This window comes from Eubalaena glacialis, chromosome 17 (genome assembly GCF_028564815.1).
Source record: "Eubalaena glacialis isolate mEubGla1 chromosome 17, mEubGla1.1.hap2.+ XY, whole genome shotgun sequence".
Classification (NCBI taxonomy): Eukaryota; Metazoa; Chordata; class Mammalia; order Artiodactyla; family Balaenidae; genus Eubalaena; species Eubalaena glacialis.
In genome coordinates this window covers 60707950-60727458 of record NC_083732.1, presented here as the reverse complement: position 1 = coordinate 60727458, position 19509 = coordinate 60707950, and the positions used below count along the sequence as shown (strand labels likewise).

The following is a 19509-nucleotide window of genomic DNA, read 5'->3' as shown; positions in this document are numbered from 1 at the left end:
CAGCGTTTATAACAAATAAGAAATAAGATATCTGTAGTACAAGGTGGGACATATATTATAAAATATTATAGGAATTCAAAAGAGGCATACACTACATCCAAACAATCAGAAGAGGCTGCTTACCTCTCCTCAACTGTTATTACAGAGATCTGCTTACTTAACATTTACATACTTAACACTTAAACTATATTCACTGCTTGACTTTTTCTCTTAACAAATCTGATGAATTATTAATAAAGTCCCAGTTATTCCAAAATCCAAGGAAACTTCAAACTCATTCATGAGATATTTATTAAAATAACACATTTAGGGAAAAAAATCAATACAATTGTATACATCATTACTGAAAACTGTATACCATCATACAAAAAAGGATTTTATTTTGGGAAATCAATTCCTAATTTATGGCAAGTTTTACTTTCAGAAATAAAACCACAAAACAACACAATCTAATTCAATCTTAAAGGCTGGCATGCTGAGCAAGGAATGTTCTTATTCTTTGTAGGAGCTCCTTCTTTACACTGTCAGGTACCAGGGCTGAAATATAAAAATAAAAATGTAAGAGTAAAGAAGATCCCAATTAATATATGTCAATTTGAGATTTGGTATTTTATTCAGGACTACCAACAAAATAATATCATAAGTAACCCTTATGCTTCGATAAAAAAATAAAGACATTTGAGAAAATAAAGTATATTTGCAATTCATTATTTGAATGAATTATCCAATACCTAAAAATATATTGCACATGTGAAAATTCTTTAAACTAGGAATAGAAAAGGCCTTTTTAAAACAGAGGCTGTAGAAGATTGATGAATTTGATTCAAATGCAACAACTTAATAAGCTTGGTCAAAATCACCATAAAAACAAAAACTGAGAAAACACTGCTAATCTCTCTACTACACAATTTCTTCAATTTGATATGAAAAAGATCAGCAAGCTTACAGAAAAATGAGCAAAGGAGATGAAGAAAAGGAGAGGCATATAGTTCTTGAATGTAAAAGGAGTTTAACCTCACAACAGAAATGAAAATTAAAACCACATTCAGATAGCATGTTTTACCAATGAGATTGGCTAAAATCCAAAGGTCAATAATGTATGTATTGGCAAGACTGAGGGAAAACTGGCCCTCTCATATTAGCTGGTGGGAGAATAAATTGACAAAACGTTTTGGGGAAGGTAATTTGGCAATACTGTATTGAAATAAATGCATATACTTGAATCAGCAAAGATGCAAAAGCTTTAACAGTACCTGTATTTGTTATAGGTTTATTTTTAAAATTTTGAACCATGTAACTGTATTATCTACTCAGAATATTAAACTAAAAATAGGAAAATGGGAGTTCTCTGGTGGCCTAGTGGCTAGGATCCCAGGCTTTCACTGTTGTGTGGCCCGGGTTCAATCCCTGGTTGGGAAATGGAGATCCTGCAAGCCATGTGGCATGGCAAAAAAAAAAAAAAAAAATAAGGAAAAATGCCCTGCTCTTTGAAATTTAAATTAATATTAAATGTCAATAAATAAATCTACACTATTTTCCCCCTTTTTGGCTACTAAAAATGACAATAGGGAATTAACTATACAGATACTCCTCTTTATAAATTTACTGTAACCCTGCCTAGAAATAAAGACTACATAATTAATTCAAGTCCACTGGAAATGTGATCACTATGTATGTTAAATATACTTTTAATCAAAATTATGGTGATGGAGAACAGATCAGCTGCCTTGGGGTTACAGATGTGGTGTGACTATGAAGGAACAGCTTGAGGGAGTTTTTTAGAGTGAATCTATACATGTGTATAAAGTTCATAGAACTGACACTAAAAAAGGGTCAGTTTTACTGTATGTTAATTTAAAAAATAAAAACAAATACTTCTCTTGACAATAAAAAGAACACTATGAAAATAAAAGAAAAGATTTATTTTTACTTCTCTTTTCTTTTTTGCTCATTCTCTAGCAAGGGAGCTACAAGGGATTGAAATGTCCAACACCCAAGTATTGAAGGAGAAGCAGAGGATAATTTCTACCCTGTTAACAGATTAAGTTCTTAAATGTTAACAGATTAAGCATAAATTACAGAAGAAAAGTAGAAGAAGAAATTATAGAAATTTATTTTAAAACATAAATCCATGGGGAGAACAATAAATACTGCTTTTTCCCCCTCCTTTTTCTGAGACATGATTGACCAAAAAAGTCATGTTTAGCTGTAAACAGCCCTACAAAGATGGCTGGAAAGGACCATGAGATGTTGTAGCTCCTTCCACATGGTAGCAGTTCAGGGGACTAGTATTCCCTAGTAATAATTTTAAAATCATTTACTTTTCACACTTAAATTCTTTTTACTATTTCTGTGTGAGGAAACAACTAACGGGTCATCTAATTTACCTGCTTCCACTTATAATACAACTCTCCCTCCCCCCACTGACTTCCTCAAATGAAATGATGAAAATAATCTCGTTACACTTAATTATATGATGTAATTCCTGACTTAATATTTATTACATATAAATATTTTGTTAATAGTTAATATACTACTTCCTCTCTTTCCTTTGGCTTCTCTAAACAAGGTATTAAAGGGAGAAATCAAGAAGGTAGTTGAAGTGTGAGTCTTAAATATGAATTACCCTGACCATGAAGTTATGGAGCTACCAAATTCTTAATTAGACATTCAAGAAGACATTTTTGCTTATTTTTAATAAGGAAAGAGAGCAATGACTCAGGGGCTGGTGTAAAACTCTGAATTATTAAATATCAGGCTAAAGTTTACAAATCCTAGCTTCAGGTAATATTTGCCTCTACAAAATCCTGTATTTTAAAAATGATCTAACAACCACATCAATTTACATTTGTGTACTGTTTTAACAGTGCAAAAACATTTTACACCTCTTACTTGTTTGTTACTCAAGACCATGCACAAAAGTTGGTGAGGCAACTATAACTCTTCCCAAAGAGGAGATGCAAGTACCCACATAATTTTGGAAAGGGTGCTTTTCCTTGTAAAAAGAAAGAAAAGCTGCACCAGCAAAAAAGAAAAAAAAAAATCATGTCTTAGCCCACATTTCCTTTCACACAATTTGTATTCATTCCTTACCTCTGCCTTTTGGTGTGATTTCAGCCACCAAGTCATCAACAGTAACGTGTTCTAGTCCTTTTTCTTTAATTACCTCTTATGCAAAAGCAAAAAACAAATCATATCATTTAAAATCATTATCTGTAAGAAAGATTTTCATAGAGGAAGGGTTAAGATCATGTTTTTAGAGTACAGACTGGTCTTTTAAAAAAAAAAAAAGGACACTTTTTTTCTTTTCTAATGAAGGTTTTAGTTCAACCTTAAACACAGTATGCATTCACCAGATCGAAAACATAAAACAAATAATTATAACACTTAGAATGAATCTGAACTGTAAATTCAAATCTAATATTTGTAAAAAACTGGAAATTTACAACTGCACAGATCTTATTTCACGATAATCATATCAGCTCTTGAATGTATGGAGGGGAAAAAACTGTAATTTAAGTCTAACTTGTAATTTCACAGCCCCAAATTAAAATACAGAACAACTCCTTTCTCTTCTCTAGGCTGGGCCAAAAGAAGGAGAAAGGAGTTTACACTTATTGGACCCCTATTATGTGCTGGGTGCTTTGCATCATTTAATATTCACGATAATCTGACAGGCTGGGCATTTTTCCCACTTCAGAGGTGAGGCAAGTGAGGCTTAAAGATTAAATAACTCATTCAAACACGACTTGAAATCCAGCTCTAGTCTTACCAGTGAAGGTCTGTATGACCTCAGAGTCTATGCTTTTATTAATTTGGCACATTGCCTTCTTCCGGTTAATGATACAGTTTCTATTATCATTTGTAGAAACCAATACGAGAATTCATTATAAATATCCAGAATTCCAGCATACCAAAAGCTGAGCCAGAAAGGAAGGAGGCTCATCTTAGTGACACGTGTAATTTATCTAATGGCATAATCATCAATACCTAATTGCAATTTAACAAGCTCCCATTTTATAATTTTAAAAATACATGTAATTTTCTAAGAGCTTTTATAGATGATCTTTTCAAAAATAACACTGTTAAAGATAGGAGATATAATTCCTGTAAGTCTGCCAACCATAAAGTGCTCAATGTGTTAAGAAAAACAGACTAGGAATAATTAATGTTTCACTTTGAGTAGGCACAGCAAAAAAAGGTGGGATTCCATATTCCATGCCAGAGGAAATCTTGCCTCACTTGTTTTAAGAGAAACACAAAGAAAATTTCTAAAAATTAAGGAATAGGTCTACATATTATCACTGAGAGGAGGTAATCTATTACCACAAGATTCAATTTTCTATTTGTTTAAAATTATGCTCGAGCACTCAATATATCTTAAAATACTGACTATAATTTTTCTAATGAATTCCAAACCAACACAGTTGACAGCAATGGAATTAGCTTATCTTCTAAATGAAACAGATTACCTTTACAGTGTGCCTTCAACTGATCCTTCCAGCCACATTCAATTAATTTAGCTCTCAGCAACTCTTTGAGGCTGTTGAAAAAGAAGTGTTTCCAAATTAAACTACAACAGTGTACAATATCTTAGATAGGAATGTTTGAAGCAAAGCTTAAGCTGTTCAGTTAAAAATCCCACCTTCCAGTTGTAAAACTTTAACCATGGCCTAATCTTGGTTCTACCACTAAAAAGTTCTTTGATCTTATGCAAGTCATTTAAATGCTGGGCCTCATGTTCGTCATCAGTAAAATTCAATGAAGTGGATGGGGTACAATTCTTCTTAAGAAAACCTACTCTCTGGCCTTCTCACACACTTTCTACTTCCCTCCACCAACAGGAATATTGTGGGTTTTGTACAACTTCAGAAGGGTATTAGTTGAGTTTGAAGCAGCTGTACTTTTGAAATCTTCAAACTCCAAAATCCATTCTTTAACTACAAATTCTTACCCATTAGCTCTCTTACTGCCCCGTTATATCTCTAACCTCATAGACTTGCCCCTCCCTTTTTCTCCTTATCCTTCTAAATTACACATTAACTATGGTATTTCATTAATTCTAAGACTGTGTTTTCCCACATTCTAACAATTCAGTAATTGGCATGCCTATCATAATTTAATTGGCAGTATTTTCTTTATTCTTAAAGGTTAAAAAAATATTGGTGTGTATTACAACTAATGGCATCATGGGTGCAATAAAATATTTTATCCTTTTGCAATACCTAGTCTTATAAAACCTCAATCTTCAACCTAAATCACCTCATTTCTCAGCTTAAACATGTCAAGTCCCAAACCAAACTGCTTCTTTTTCAATATTCCTAACATCCACTATGTGACATTTCCATCTAGATGTTTAAGTCATTTAATCGTAACAGGGACAAAACCCAACTCTTGCTTCTCTTCCATCTCAAGCTGTTCTCCTTGTCAGACTGGCAACTCCATTCTTCCGGATCCTCAGGCTAGAAACCTTGGCAGCATCCTTCACTCAGCAGTTTTGATAACACTAACGTCCAATCCATAAGCACATCCTATTGGTTCCAGTTTTAAAATATATACCTGAAATCCAAATGTTTCTCACCACCTCTGCCATTACTACCTAGTTGAAGCCACCATCTTCTCTTGACTGGACTGTTGCCAAAGCCTCCTAACTCGTCCCCCTACTACTTCCCTTGTACACGTCCTTCTCCTCTCACTGCTCAAAACCCTCCAGTGGCTTCCCAATTTACTCAGAATACAATTTCAAGTCTTTACTACAACCTAAATGACCCTGCATGGTCTGCCCCCTCCGAAGCAATGCCTCTGACTTTACTATTTCTCTCCTTCACCCAGCTGAGTCAGTCTTATTAGTTTCCATGGGTTCCTCAAAATGCCAGGCAAGGGAACTCCCTCGCTGTCCAGTGGTTAGGACTTGGCGCTTTCACTGCTGGAGCCTCGGTTCCATCCCTGGTTGGGGAACTAAGGTCCCACAAGGCACACAAGGAAAAAAAAATGCCAGGAAAGCTCCTGTGTCAGGACCATGGCTCTTAGGAGTCCCCTCACTCCCTCATATCCTTTTGATCTCAGTGAAGCCTACTTTTTTTTTCTTATCCAAAATAACACACCTGATTATTCTCTGCTTTATTTTTCCTCTAGAACTCATCACCATCTGACATATTACACACTTATTTTCTGTCTCCTCCCATTAGAATGTAAGCTGTGTAAAAGAGCAGGCTTCATTTTGTTCACTACTGTATCTCCAGCACCTTAACAGGACATGGCATATGGTAGAAACTCAGTAACTTTAAGCTGCATGAATGAAAACAGATAAAAAAACAGTAATACCTAATACCCTACACCCATTATTGGCAATACTATCCTCTCAGTTTCCCAAGGCACTGTTCTAGAGGCTTTCTTCTTCCTCATTCCTCAAGTCAAGGGTTGTTGATTTTACTTTTAAAAAAAAAACCCTGTAAGTTCTCCTTTCCATTTTTGCTGTTTTCCACTTTTAACCTATTATCTTCTGCAATTTATCTCTAGCCCTTCAAGTCTATCCTCCATACTGCCAAAATAACATTCCTAAAGTGCAAATATGATCTAGTCAGTCCCTTTCTTAGAATTTTTTAATGACTCCCACCACCCAAGGATAAAGTCAACAACAGATGTTTTTGCAAACTACCACCTATTTTCCTGCCATTTCTTTGACAGTAAAAACACTCCACAACTCTCGGTGTAAGAAATTCGGGTAGGGCTCTAGCAATGGAAATGTGACCTAGGCAACGCTGATTATGAATGGCCTATTACCTAAGTAGGATGGTAATCTAGCTAGGTCCTTTGCTGAAACTACTAGGGGAACGGTAGTCTCAGCTGGAGAGATGTAAATTTTGAACTGCTAATTTCTGCCACCTTGTGGGTAGTGCCTTCTTGAGAATGAAGCCAACAGAGAGGAAAGCAGAGATGAGAGACAGAAAGACAGATATATTCTTGGCAACAATTTTTGAGTGCCTGGACCCAGTGGTGCCTGAAGCACCTTCAAGCCCTAGACTTTTAGTTACACGATCTTATATAGAAATTGGCTGAGCCAGTTACTGAGTTCAGTTTCTTATCATTGTTAATGGAAAGATTTCTGATTATACAAAAGCCACATTTCTCCTGTCCACTGTCTTTCACATTTTAACTGCACAGTTCCCCAGAATATTATCATATTGTAACAAATCTCTTTGACTTTGCATATTCGGTTCCATCTGCCTAGACTGTGCTTTCTCCTTTACCGGGATGGGGAACTGCTAATCCTTCTTACCCAGCTGAAGTACCACTTCTACTATTCTGTGAGAGCTTTACTGATTACCTTAATCCCCAGGTAGAACTGAGAGATCCCTCTTGTTCCTTATATATATTTCTCTCATACAATTTATCACCCTGCTCCTGGAAGCCTTTTTTGATTCCTTAGACTCTCCTCTGTACTTCCAAACCTGTTCATTCTTCAAATATTTACTTGGCCAATTATGTGCTAGGCATGATGCTCGGTATACAGTAGTATTTCTGCTGTCAAGGAACTCAGATTCTATTGATACAAACTAGCAAAGGAGGTGATTATAATACAAAATGATTAAATACTATGATAGAACAAGGTATTTGGAAGTTAACAGATTTCTAGAAGAGATGATACTTAAATTAAGATCTGCTAATGAGCTAGAATTAGTTAAAGATGGGGGAAGGAAGAAGAATGTTTCAGAGAGTAGGAATAGCACACATTGCTCTGAGGTTAAGAGAGCTTGGTAACTGAAACTGGTTCCATCATGTTGTCTCCCTGTTAAAAAGTGGGTAACATTTTATCTTCAATTGTAGTTATCTGGGTATGTATTTTTCTTCTCCATTAGATTAGACATTTTTTGAGAGAGAGTCATTTCCTGTTCATCTTTGTACATGATCCACTTCCAAGTCTTGCAATATTGAACAGACCTCAGCATTTTTAACAGATGTTAGGAATTGCTTTTGATAATCTCAATTTTCTGTAATTATTTCCACTGACATCAGTTTTGTTACTTTTTAGATTCTTATAACTGCAATTTAAAGATGTTAAATGTAATTAATTAACACAATCGATTACTTACCGTTCTCTTTCTCCAGTTTCTATCAACTTTTGGTTAATTGCTGCTCTCATCTGTGCATCTTTGTTCATCTTGCTAACCTGAACATCAACATGTATTTTCAGATATAGAACACTTACAAAGCATTTTCTTCTAAATCCTCTCAGGCACCTCAACACATTTAACATTCTGCCTATCAACTGAAGGGGTGATAAATTTCAACAATGTGTTAACAAGGTCCTTACTCTCAATATTATTTACTGCATCCCAAGAAGTCATGATCATGACTTTACAATTTTCTTCCCCCATGTACCCTTTATTAATGAGTCTTTGGATAATGACAATTACTGTAACATTTATTAAACACTTATGTGCCTGGAACTGAGCTAACGCATTGAGTTTTTAATCTCATTTAATTCCCAGATCTTATTCTTTTATGCAAGTACTATTAACATAGTTTGTATTTTACAGATGAGGAAACTGAGGCACCGAGATAGAAAAGTGGTGAAGGCAGGACTTGAACTCAGGTACTGTGACCCCAGAAGCCGCAAAATACTTTAACCGCACATAATAACTGACTGCTAACCATTTCTGCATCTTAATTAACTGTATTCAAAATTTGGGGGAAGCTATATAACCTAAATATCAATAGAAGATTAAGCACAGTTTGTGAAAAATGAAATTCCTGGGTAAGGATCTTAAGTGCTTTACTTTACTTTCCACTAGTATGTACCCAGAATTACAACTGCCAAACTAGCTGTAAGTATGTGTGTGTGTATATGCTCTTTGTCAAAGCTTGCTGGTTGGGTTAAGGAGAAAACAAATCTCAAATTAATTCCTAACTTAGAAAATTCTCAGTTTTCAGTAAAAACAGACAACCAAAACGGTGTAAAAAGGACGGGGAGGATAAGCTGTAAAACTTGGAATAAGCTAACGTTACTCCACTTATCTGTCACCAACTTGAGACTACTTTTGTTGTCCCCCACCTCGCCGCCTCTATGAAAACTCAAGACTGGCAGTGAGTTTTCAGAGTTGATTTTTTTTTTTTTTTTTGTAATGGAACAGGAAAAAGGAGAGGTTGAGAAAGGACTAGGATATGTTTGCTTTTGCAGTCGGAGGCTAACATTTTCAAAATAATACTAAGGTCTAGTCCGTACCATTAGCAGAATACTGAACTTGATCTTGCCTTGGCCCCCAAAATACGGAGAGTGACCTTGGACAAGTCAGTTCTTAAAGGCCTCAGTTTTCTCACTGGTAAAACAAGGGCGCTAGGGGATCCCTCCCAGTTCAGACAGTCTTTGGGAAAACAGAATAGGGCGGAGACAGCGGGAGAGGCGGGAGGGGAGGAGCCAGAAAACAAAGCGAGGACTGGCTTCAGGCCAACTCCGGTAGCACGCCCTGTCGGAGAGCCCTACAGGCCCGCGAGCGCGGGTCGGGGAAGCTAACGAAAGACAGCACATCGAAAGGAGCCTGGGCTGGGCCCGGGTCCCGGCCCTGAGGACCACGGGCATAGCTCACCACCATCACCGCGGGCGAGGGCCGTCCCTTCCCAGCGACGAAATGACCCTTGCGCTGACGACCGTTACCTACCACACTCTTCGGCTGCCCGGACCTAGACCCTCAGTAGCTCGGGCACCTAAGCACACAGAAAGCTAGCACACGCATTTCCGGGGCGGGGTCTCGCCACCCTGCCTATAATGTGAGAATTTAACCAGCGCGGGCCGCCTCCTGGTCGCTCAGCCCTCTGGGTAAGAGAGTCCAGATCCTGCTGTCGCACGGGCATTAAGTTCCCCCAAAACTACATATCCCAGCATGCAACAGAGCCAACTTCCCCGTGGGCACTACATTTCCCAGGAGGCACGCTACGCCGCAGTGTTTTCTGGGATGGGAACCACGCCGCCTCCCAGCCACGGTGATACGCTTGAAGCGCGGACCTTTCAACCCGAACTTTATTAATTCTCACGCTAGGCCCCTGGAAGGCGATGGAGGTGGCCGCTAATTGCTCCCTGCGGGTGAAGAGACCTCTGTTGGATCCCCGCTTCGAGGGTTATAAGCTCTCCCTCGAGCCGCTGCCCTGTTACCAGCTGGAGCTTGACGCAGGTGGGTAGCGGCGGTGCCCCCTAGCACTCTGTTCCTTTCTCCTTTTGGCTTCCGAAACTCGACGCTTCCCGCATTTTCTTCTTTTCTGACTCCGGCTAACCAGGCGACCGTGGCCTTCCTCACGGCCTGCCCGGCAGGGGTGGACCAGAGTGGCTGCCTCTGGAGAATGATGCCCATCCCCGACCCCCGAGGGAGCCGCCTTCGAGTGGCTCTGCCGTAGCGGGACCCTGGGCCGGCCCTAGGCTCCGCTGCCCGTGCTCCGAGGTCCTGCATGCGGGTGCTTTCTGGGCTCCGCCCGCCTGTCGGTCCTGGCCTGGCCCCTGCTGCGGAGAGAGCTCAGGGCAGGCTTTCTTCCTGGAGCATCCTCTGTAAACGTGTGCGTTGAGAAGTCACACCTCTTTGGAGGACCTTCTGCTTCTGTTTCCTCTGGCCGAGACCCAGTTCTTAGAAGAGAAACTCCATTGCAGTTAGGAGCGTTTTCAATTACCTACGGGCCATCAGATTAAGGACTCTATCGTAGATTACATCTCGAGAAAAATTTGAGGAAAAGTTGGTTTAGTACTCACATTTCTACTACTTGTTTATCTCTAGGTGGCGGGAATATTCATCCTTGTTTTTACAAGGTAAAGAATGGCATTTTTGTTAATGATAAAGAGCTCAAAGATTGCATTTTTAATACACAGCCCTGCTGATTCTGATGCATGTTGTCAGTGGATCACACTTTGAGAAATAATCTAGAGTTAATAAGTTTTATGGAATCAAATAAGTTTATTCATTTAATATATAAATTATATAAGTTCAGAAATCTCTATTGAGAGCCTGTTTTATGTTACATGCTGATACAATCAAGATGAATATGACACAGCCAGCAACATAAAAATGCTGTTGTCTAGTTAGGAAAAAAAGTGTAAGATAATTGTAGGACAGTAAGGCAGTGATAGGGATATGTACAAAACATATTGATAATGTTTCAGTATCGTTCCCAAACCAGCCTGGGACATCTGGGAAAGCTTCCAAAAGGAGTTGATATCTAAGTTGAGCTTTAAAGAATAGATAGGAGTTGATCAGGGTAAGAGAAAATGAGCTTGATGTTTCTTTTCATTCCCTTCCTTTCTCTCTCCCACCCAATATAAATGAATGATACCACCATGTTAGTTAGCCTTGCATTAAAAAAACACCCCAAAACTCAGTGGCTCAAAACAGTAACCAGTTGTTATTGCTTACAAGTCTACAGGTCAGCTAGGTGGTTCTAGTCATGACTGTGCTTTCTCATATGTTTGGGGTTTCTCTGGCTGTAGGCTGGTTTAAGATGATTTCAGATGGTCTCTTATCCTTCAGCAGGCTGGCACAGGGTTATTCCAAGAGTCTTGTCTTGAAGAGTTTTTCAAGCTCTGATTGCAGTAAGTGTGCTATTGTCCCGTTGGCCAAAGCAAGTCGTATAATCAAGCTTAGAGTCAATATGGGAAGCTCAAACCAAAGGGCATAATAGATCCAGGGAAGCATAAAAAATTGGGACTCCTAGTGCAGGTTGACATAATTGCTCACGCGAGAGTCATCTTTGGTGTATTTCTTCTCTTTTGTCCCCTATTGTTTCTCAGCAAATCTAGTCAACTCAAAATCTTGACTTCTCCATGCCTCTACCCTTGTCCAATTCCTTGTCTCTTACCTGAACTATAGTACCTTCCTGACTAGGCTTCCTGCCTTCGATTTTGGGCTCCTTCATTCCATTCTTTGGAAGGCAGTACTTAGAATTTTTTATCGATAACTCTACATTTGTTTGATATCTGTTTCCTCCACTAGACTGAGCTCCATGGATACAGTGGTGTTTCTCTTGTGCTTGGCATAGTGGGTACTCAATACATTGAGTGAATGAAGAAGAGAGGTTGTTGTTGAGGTCATTCCATTCATGGGAAGCATGAGCAAAGGGAAAAAATTAGATTGTGTGCAGGGCACTATTGCTGCATTGCCTGAGCAAAAAATCTACTGGGAAAATGAGAGGACTTAGGTGAGGGCACGTTTTGTCTTTTGGACTTTATCCTGTGAGTCAGTGTTTCCCAGGCTTTTCCGTGGGCAATTACAATAAAAATAAAGCTCAGCTGTCATAGATTTACCAACTTTTTAATTTGCTAAGTGCAGGTGTTTCTTAAGAACTATCACGTACTCACCGACCCTTTCATAAACAAAAGGATATTTTGACACCAAAAAAGCAGGAAGCAGAATCTCACAATAAATAGTCCTCTTAATTGAATACATTAACTTTATGAAAAACTAAGTTGTTCTTTTTCGCCCCTCATTTCACCAGTGTTGGTCTTAGATTCTGTTTGCGATGCACAAGTGGAGGTGATGAGGTGCCATTTAGGGTTTTAAGTGTGGAAGGGAAGTGGCCAGTTTGGGGATTGAATAGTTCACTCCTAGGCTCTGTGGAGATTGAGTTTGGAAGATGAGGGGAATGGAGATGGGGAGACCAGTTTGGAGGCTTCGCAATAGTTCATATGAGGAGCTTTCATTAAGAATTAATTACTTGAGGAGGATGATGAAGAAGAGGTTAATTCTTTTAAAAACTGCCACTTCTAGAGATATTGTGAGGTGTGATTGAGCTACTCCTCCTGACAGTTTGATTTCTTTTATAACCAACCTAAGGGGTTCATGTTAATTCAGCAGACGGTTGGCGGGCACCTGTGGAGTGTGAAGCTTCCCAGTTGGGATGTGAGAATGAAGATGTGGTGTCTGGTCTCAAATTGCTTGGAGCTTTGAGTTTTATTCTCTTGTCTTAAATGTTATTAAATTGTTCTGAAACCCCCTATGCTACATAAACAGTAAATGTCACTTTGTCTTTTTCTTTCCAAAGAACTAAGCAAAAAAACCTTTTGTATAAAATTGTAACTGCCCTTTGAGCCAGCAGTTCCACTTCTGGAATTTATCTTATATTTTTTCCCTGGACTCTTCATTAAGTAAATGTATATATCTTCCTCCTATATTTCACCTAGCTAAGTCATACTCTCTTCTTTCATCTTGGTTTACATGTTACTTACTCAGATTTCTTTCTTGACTATCTAGTAAAAATCTATACTATAGAATCTATACAAATTAGAATCTGTACTTTTGCACAGTACCTGATTCTTCATGGACTTTATCACACTTTAGCATCTGGTGTCTGTTTTCTCTGCTAAGACTGCTAGTTCTGTATTGAGGGTCCTGTATCCGTCTTTTTCAGTGTTTCATCTCTGGAGCTGCAGCATGACTGATGAATAGTAGAAGATTTTATGTCACACACAACCTAAACAGCTTTATTGAGCTATAACAATAATCTATACATATTTAAGTGTATAGTTTGATAAGTTTTGACATGTGTTCATATACACTCATGAAGTCATCACCACAATCAAGATATTAAACTTAGCTACCATCCCCAAAAGTTCCCTTGTGCCTTTCTGTAACTGGCCCTCTGTTCCTCCCTCTCCCCTCTCAGTCCCTAAGCAACAACTGCTCTGTCACTGTAGATTCGTTTGTATTTTCTAAAGTTTTATATACATAGAATTACACAGTATGTACTTTTTTGTCTGGCTTCTCTTACTCAGCATAATCACTTTGAATTTATTCTTGTTGCATGAGAGAGAGATTTTGAAATCTCTGGCTATAATTGTGGATTTTTCTCTTCTTCCTTGCAGTTCTGTCAGTTTTTGCTTCATATATTTTATGTTGCATAAACATTATTGATTATTATGTTCTCTTGATAAATTGACCACTTTATCATTATGAAATAACCTTTATATCCTTGGTGATAGTCTGCCCTGAATTCTCCTGTTTGATAGTAAAGTAGTCACTTTGGCTTTCTTCTAATTAATGTTATCATAGTGTGTGTGTATATATATATATAGATATATATATCTATATATATATATCTATATATATATTTTCCATTCTTTTACTTTTAACCTATTTGTGTCTTAGTATTTAACATGCATTTCTTTCTTTTTTTAAAATTTATTTTATTGAAGTATAGTTGATTACAATGTTGTGTTGATAACATACATTTCTTTTTGGCAAAAATAGTTGGGTCTTTTTTATTCAAACTGGTAATCTTTATCTTATGATTAGACTGTTTACATTTAATGTGTTTATTGATTTTGTTAGGTTTGGGTCTTTCATCTTGCTATTGGTAGTCTGTTGGTCCCATTTAGTCTTTGGGAAGATGGAAATTTCCTGCTTTTCTGTCTTCTTCTGGATTGAGTATTTTTAAGAATCCATTTTTATCACATTTGTTGGCTTATTAGCTATAGCTCTTTGTTTTGTTATTTTAGGGTTTATAGTATACATCTTTAAATTATTACATGGTGCATTCAAATGATATTGTACTATTTCATGTGTAGTATAAGAACTTTACAAAAGTATACTTCCGTTTCTCTCCTTTATGCTATTGTTGTCGTGCATTTTACTTTTACATATTACTCTAAACTTGTAATACATTGTTATTTTTGTTTAAATAGGTAATTATCTCTTAAAGAGATGTAAAAAGTAGAGAAAAAATCTTATATATTTACATTTCTGGTGCTCTTCATTCCTTTATGTAGATCCATATTTTTATCTGTATAATTTTCCTCCGCCTGAAGGACTTTTAATATTTCTTACAGTGTGGGTCTTCTGGTGATGAAATATTTCAGCTTTTGTATGTCTGAAAACATTTTTATTTTGCCTTGATTTTCAAAAGATTTTTGCTATGTGCAGAATTCTAGGTTAACAGTTTTTTGCTTTCAGTACTTTAAAGATGTTACCCCTTGTCTTAATACTTGCATTGTTTCTGATGAGAAATTGTATGTTAGCCTATCTTTGTTCTTTTATACATAATATCTTTTTCTTCTCTGGCTGCTTTTAAGACTTTTCTCTTTCATATTGGTTTAGAGCGGTTTGATTATGTTGTGTGTTGATGTGGTTTTCCTCATGATTCTTGTGCTTGGGGTTTGTTGAACTTCCTAGATCCATGGGTTTATAGTTTTCATCAAGTTTGGAAAGTTTTCAGCCATTATTTCTTCCAGTTTTTTTTTTTTTTTTTTTCTTCTCTGTTTTCTCCTTTGAGGAATCTAGTTACCCATTTTTAGATTACTGGAAGTTAACCTCAGCTCATCAATGTTCTTTTTATTTTTATTTTTTTCTGTTTTTTTTTTTTTTTTTTAATCTTTCTTTGGGTTTTTTTGTTTGTTTTTTTGGCCCTGCCTCATGGCATGCAGGATCTTAGTTCCCCAACCAGAGATTGAACCTGTGCCCCCTGCAGTGAAAGCATGGGAGTCTTAACCACTGGACCACCAGGGGAGTCCCTTAAATCTGTTTTATTTTGGATAGTTTCTATTTTCATGCCTTTAATTTCACTAATCTTTTTTTTGCAATGTCTATTCTGTCATTAATCCCATCTAGTGTATTTTTCATCTTAGATATTGTACTTTTCATCTCTAGAAGTTTGATTTAAATGATTTTTAATACCTTTCATGTCTCTGGTTGTCATTTTGAACATTTGGAATGTACTTTAATAAATATTTTAGTTTTTTTAATTTAATGTTTAATTTAATTTTAATGTTTATGTTTTAAAACATTTTAATGTTTTGTTCTGCTAATTACAACTTCTGTGTCAGTTATGTGTTGGCTTCTGTCGATTGGGTATTCTCATTGTGGGTTTTGTTTTCTTTCCTCTTTGCATGCCTGGTAATCTTTGGATGCAAAAAGTTGTGAATTTTACCCTATTGGGTATACGACATTTTTGTATCCTTATAAATCTTCTTGAACTTTGTTCTGTGATGCAGTTGAGTTACTTGGATTAATTAGATTAATTCCACTGGGTCTTGCTTTTATGATTTTTTAGCCTTGTCTGGAGCAATGCTCAGTCTATGGCTGATTATTCCTCAGCACTGAGACAAGACTTTTCTGTGTACTCTGCCTATGAATTCGGAGTTTTCTCTGGTCTGCCTAGTGGGAACAGTGACAGCTCCCAGCCTTGTGTGAGTACCCAACACTGTTCCCTCTAATCCGTTCAGATGGTTCTTTCCCTGGTCTGGGGTAGTTTCCTCAAACATATGCCATTAATTCTCTGCTGAATATTTGAGAGAGACCCTCTGCAGATCTCTGGAGCTCTCTCTCTCTATGGCTCTCTCTTCTCTGGTACTCTGTCCGATGAACTGTAGCTGTCTTGGTCTCCCCAGACTTTCAGCTCAGATTCCTCAACCCAGGGAGTTGGTCAGGTTCTACCTCACTTTCCCCTCTTTGTGCTGTGGGCTGGAAACTCACTCATGGCACAAAGCCGGGGCAGTAGTAGAGCTCACCTCATTTGTTTCTCATCTCTTAACGATCACTGTCCTTTGTTGCCTGTTGTCTTGTGTCTTGAAAATTATTGTTTCATGTAATTTTGTCTGGTTCATTTTATTTTGTCTTACTGGTTGTTTCTGAGGGAGGGATAAATCTGATTACTATTATTCCATCTTGGCTGCTCAATACATATTTTTAAGGGAAAAATAATTTCTATAGAGTAGTAGAGCTAGAAACAAAATTAAAATGGGTTAATGGGGGTAATGAGAAAATGGGAGTGTAGACTGTTTTTTAGAGTAGTTTGAGAAGTACAGGGTAGGAGAGAGCTCTGCTTTGAGTGCAGAGCAAAGAAGAGGAAATCTTTTTCATGTGTTTTGAGAGTGGGGAAGTTTTCAGCATATTTAAGTGGAGGAGAAGGGGCCAGTGGAGAGGAGATAACCTGAGGAAAGGCCTAGAAGAGGCAGGAGAGAATGGAATCATAAACAGCTGTGTGAGAATTAGCCTTGGAAGGGAGAAGAGGAACCGGGAGATTAACACTTACTCTTCTTCTTAGGTGTCACATAGCAAATACTTCACATAATTTAAACTTGTCAATAATTTCATAGGATAAGTATTATTAACTTTTATTACAAGTGAGGAATCAGGGTAGAAAGTTAGGTAACTTAACCTTAGCCATCAGTGGCTAACCTGACCCTAAAGCTCGTGCTTTTTCTAATGCACTTTGTGGTCTCTGGGCTGTTTCTTCAGGGCAGGGAGAATAAAAGCTGGCGAAGGTTTAGGCTATAATTGGAATAAAGGGAGAGAAGAGCCATGTAACTTATTTATGTAAGTTTACTACAAAATTCATGCCTACTCTTCTGGAGGAAAATTTGGGGAAGAGAAGAAGATCAATGTGTTATGGTGCAGAAGCATTGTATAGAAGAGGAGTGGGAGCAATGCTGCTAATTCTAGCCCTGCCTTGTTCTGTACATTTTGCTTCAGAACTAGTTATACAAACCTGTACTCTTGCTTTTTTACATCTTTATATGCAAAGAGCAAACTCAGTAACTAGGTGAACAGAAGACTTAACTGATCATTTTTAGAAGATAAATGGTCTAAGAATTGACCTTTGTGAGTTAACGTTCTTTGCCCCTTCCCCTCCTTTTAAAAAAATACTGTGCTTATGAAAGTATTAGATTGAATCATATTCAGTTGGTGTCAAAAGAGTTGAATATTGACAATTTCATGTGGTTCAACCTAATTGTGTATTTTGAAAGGACAAGAAGCAGTAATTGTGACCATTGTTAGCACCATTAGGACAGGGATCATGTCTGTTTTATTTACCAGTATTTGCCCAATGCCAAGCACCATGTCTGGCACGTAGTAGACATTCAATACATAATTTGTGAATGAAAAACTATAGGTTTTTGAGGTTCCATGCATGTTTTATAAGAAATTTAGGTAAAGATTAAGGGAGATTCCCTTCTTGTTAGGCCCTAAGTTCTTTTTCATAGAATAAGAGAGAAGGCTTTTTCAGCAAAGCTGTTTTATTTCTAATACAAAATAATGTTAACTAATAAAATATTTTACTACAATGGCTTCTTAGCCCTCTGTTAAAGAGGTTCCTCTTCTTCAATCATTTCAAAGATCAAGCTGGATTGGAGACTCCCTGCTGTCCACCCCTCCCTTAGGCTTTACAAAAGAGCCCCATCAGTGGTTAAGCTCTGTCACATTCTGGACATTGCTTTTCTCCTTTCATTTTTCTCTGCCTGCCCTTTTATACTCAAGTTGATTGACATGGTAAATGCAATAACTTTTCCTTTCTCATTTGGGGCCAGAGAGGTGGCCTTTTTCTGAGCACTGTCAGCTTTTGCAAAATAGCAAGTATGTAATGTGCCCTTCATTTGTGTCCTAATAACCTACATAAATTAATCTTGTCAGAATGCAGCACCCTAAGACTTAAGACTATTTCCTGGTTTCCTAATAATGGTTTTCCAGAATCAATACAGTTACAGACGAGGTGTTGTACCAAGACAAAGGGCTAAGAAGTCTCTGGCTTGTTCAGGTTTGCTCAGGGATCTTTGGCACAAATATGAAGAAAATGTATTTGTTGTATCATTGCCTAATATTACTGCTTTGGACCATTCTGTTACCACGTACACTTCCTGCAGTATCGCGTTTAATCCACACAGTGGTGCTAGAAAAACAAGAATTAATGATTGTTTCCTTTCTAATCAGTGAATATGTATTTTTAACTTCCTTATAAAATAAACACTTCCTTGAGTCATGTAATAATTTCCTCAGCCTCTATCAAATCCATCACAAAGTTATAATGATTTAACCTCTGATAGGTCTCCAGATTTCAACCATCCTTTACCTGGATGGCTGCAGTAGCTTCCTGGTGGATCTTCCTGGGTTTACTTTGCTTTGCTCTGGTCTGTTTTCCATAGGTAGTTATAAATAACCTTTTTTTTTTTTTAATATATATATATATATATATTTTTATTTTTGGCTGCATTGGCTCCTCGTTGCTGCACGCGGGCTTTCTTTAGTTGCGGCAAGCGGGGGCTACTCTTCATTGCGGCGTGTGGGCTTCTCATTGCAGTGGCTTCTCTTGTTGCAGATCATGGGCTCTAGGCACGCGGGCTTCAGTAGTTGTGGCACGCAGGCTCAGTAGTTGTGGCTCGCGGACTCTAGAGCACAGGCTCAGTAGTTGTGGCGTGTGGGCTTAGTTGCTCCGCGGCATGTGGGATCTTCCTGGATCAGGGCTCGAACCCGTGTCCCCTGCACTGGCAGGCGGATTCTTAACCACTGCGCCACCAGGGAAGTCCCTATAAGTAACCTTTTATACATTCGAATCTGGACTTTACTCTCCCGCTTAAAAGTTCTTAAATGAGCTCTTATTACATTGAGTTTACCAACAAAGATAAATAAAGGCAAGGCCTTTTGTGGTCCAGCTTCTGCCCAGTTCTCTAACTTTATTCATCTGTTGCCTTTCCTTGTGCAGTTCTCCTTGTTGCTCTGTATTTCAGCCAGTCTGGCTGACTTTTAGTTTTTTGAACACAAGTGT

The 19509-nt window shown here is 37.8% G+C and overlaps 2 protein-coding genes across 4 annotated transcripts in view; one reads left to right on the top strand and one right to left on the bottom strand.

Moving 5' to 3' along the window:
• Positions 1-287: 287 nt before the first annotated feature.
• On the bottom strand, positions 288-9745 carry ENY2 (ENY2 transcription and export complex 2 subunit). Of its 2 annotated transcripts, none has more exons than XM_061171790.1 (5): positions 9660-9745; positions 8094-8170; positions 4473-4543; positions 3094-3168; positions 288-537 (listed from the first exon to the last, which is right to left on the bottom strand). In XM_061171790.1, the coding sequence occupies exons 2-5, from the start codon at positions 8159-8161 to the stop codon at positions 461-463; spliced, it is 291 nt and encodes a 96-aa protein (XP_061027773.1). In that variant the 5' UTR covers positions 8162-8170; positions 9660-9745; the 3' UTR covers positions 288-460. The 2 variants fall into 2 exon arrangements, with proteins under 2 accessions (XP_061027773.1, XP_061027772.1); XM_061171789.1 differs by having other exon boundaries at positions 290-537; positions 9588-9745.
• Positions 9746-9955: 210 nt separating this feature from the next.
• NUDCD1 (NudC domain containing 1) overlaps positions 9956-19509 on the top strand; it is an 80336-nt gene continuing 70782 nt past the window's right edge. For both annotated transcript variants that reach the window (XM_061171460.1, XM_061171459.1), the window contains exon 1: positions 9956-10169. In XM_061171460.1, the coding sequence (XP_061027443.1) occupies positions 10052-10169 (118 nt within the window). In that variant the 5' untranslated portion in view covers positions 9956-10051. The remainder of the gene's footprint in view (positions 10170-19509) is intronic.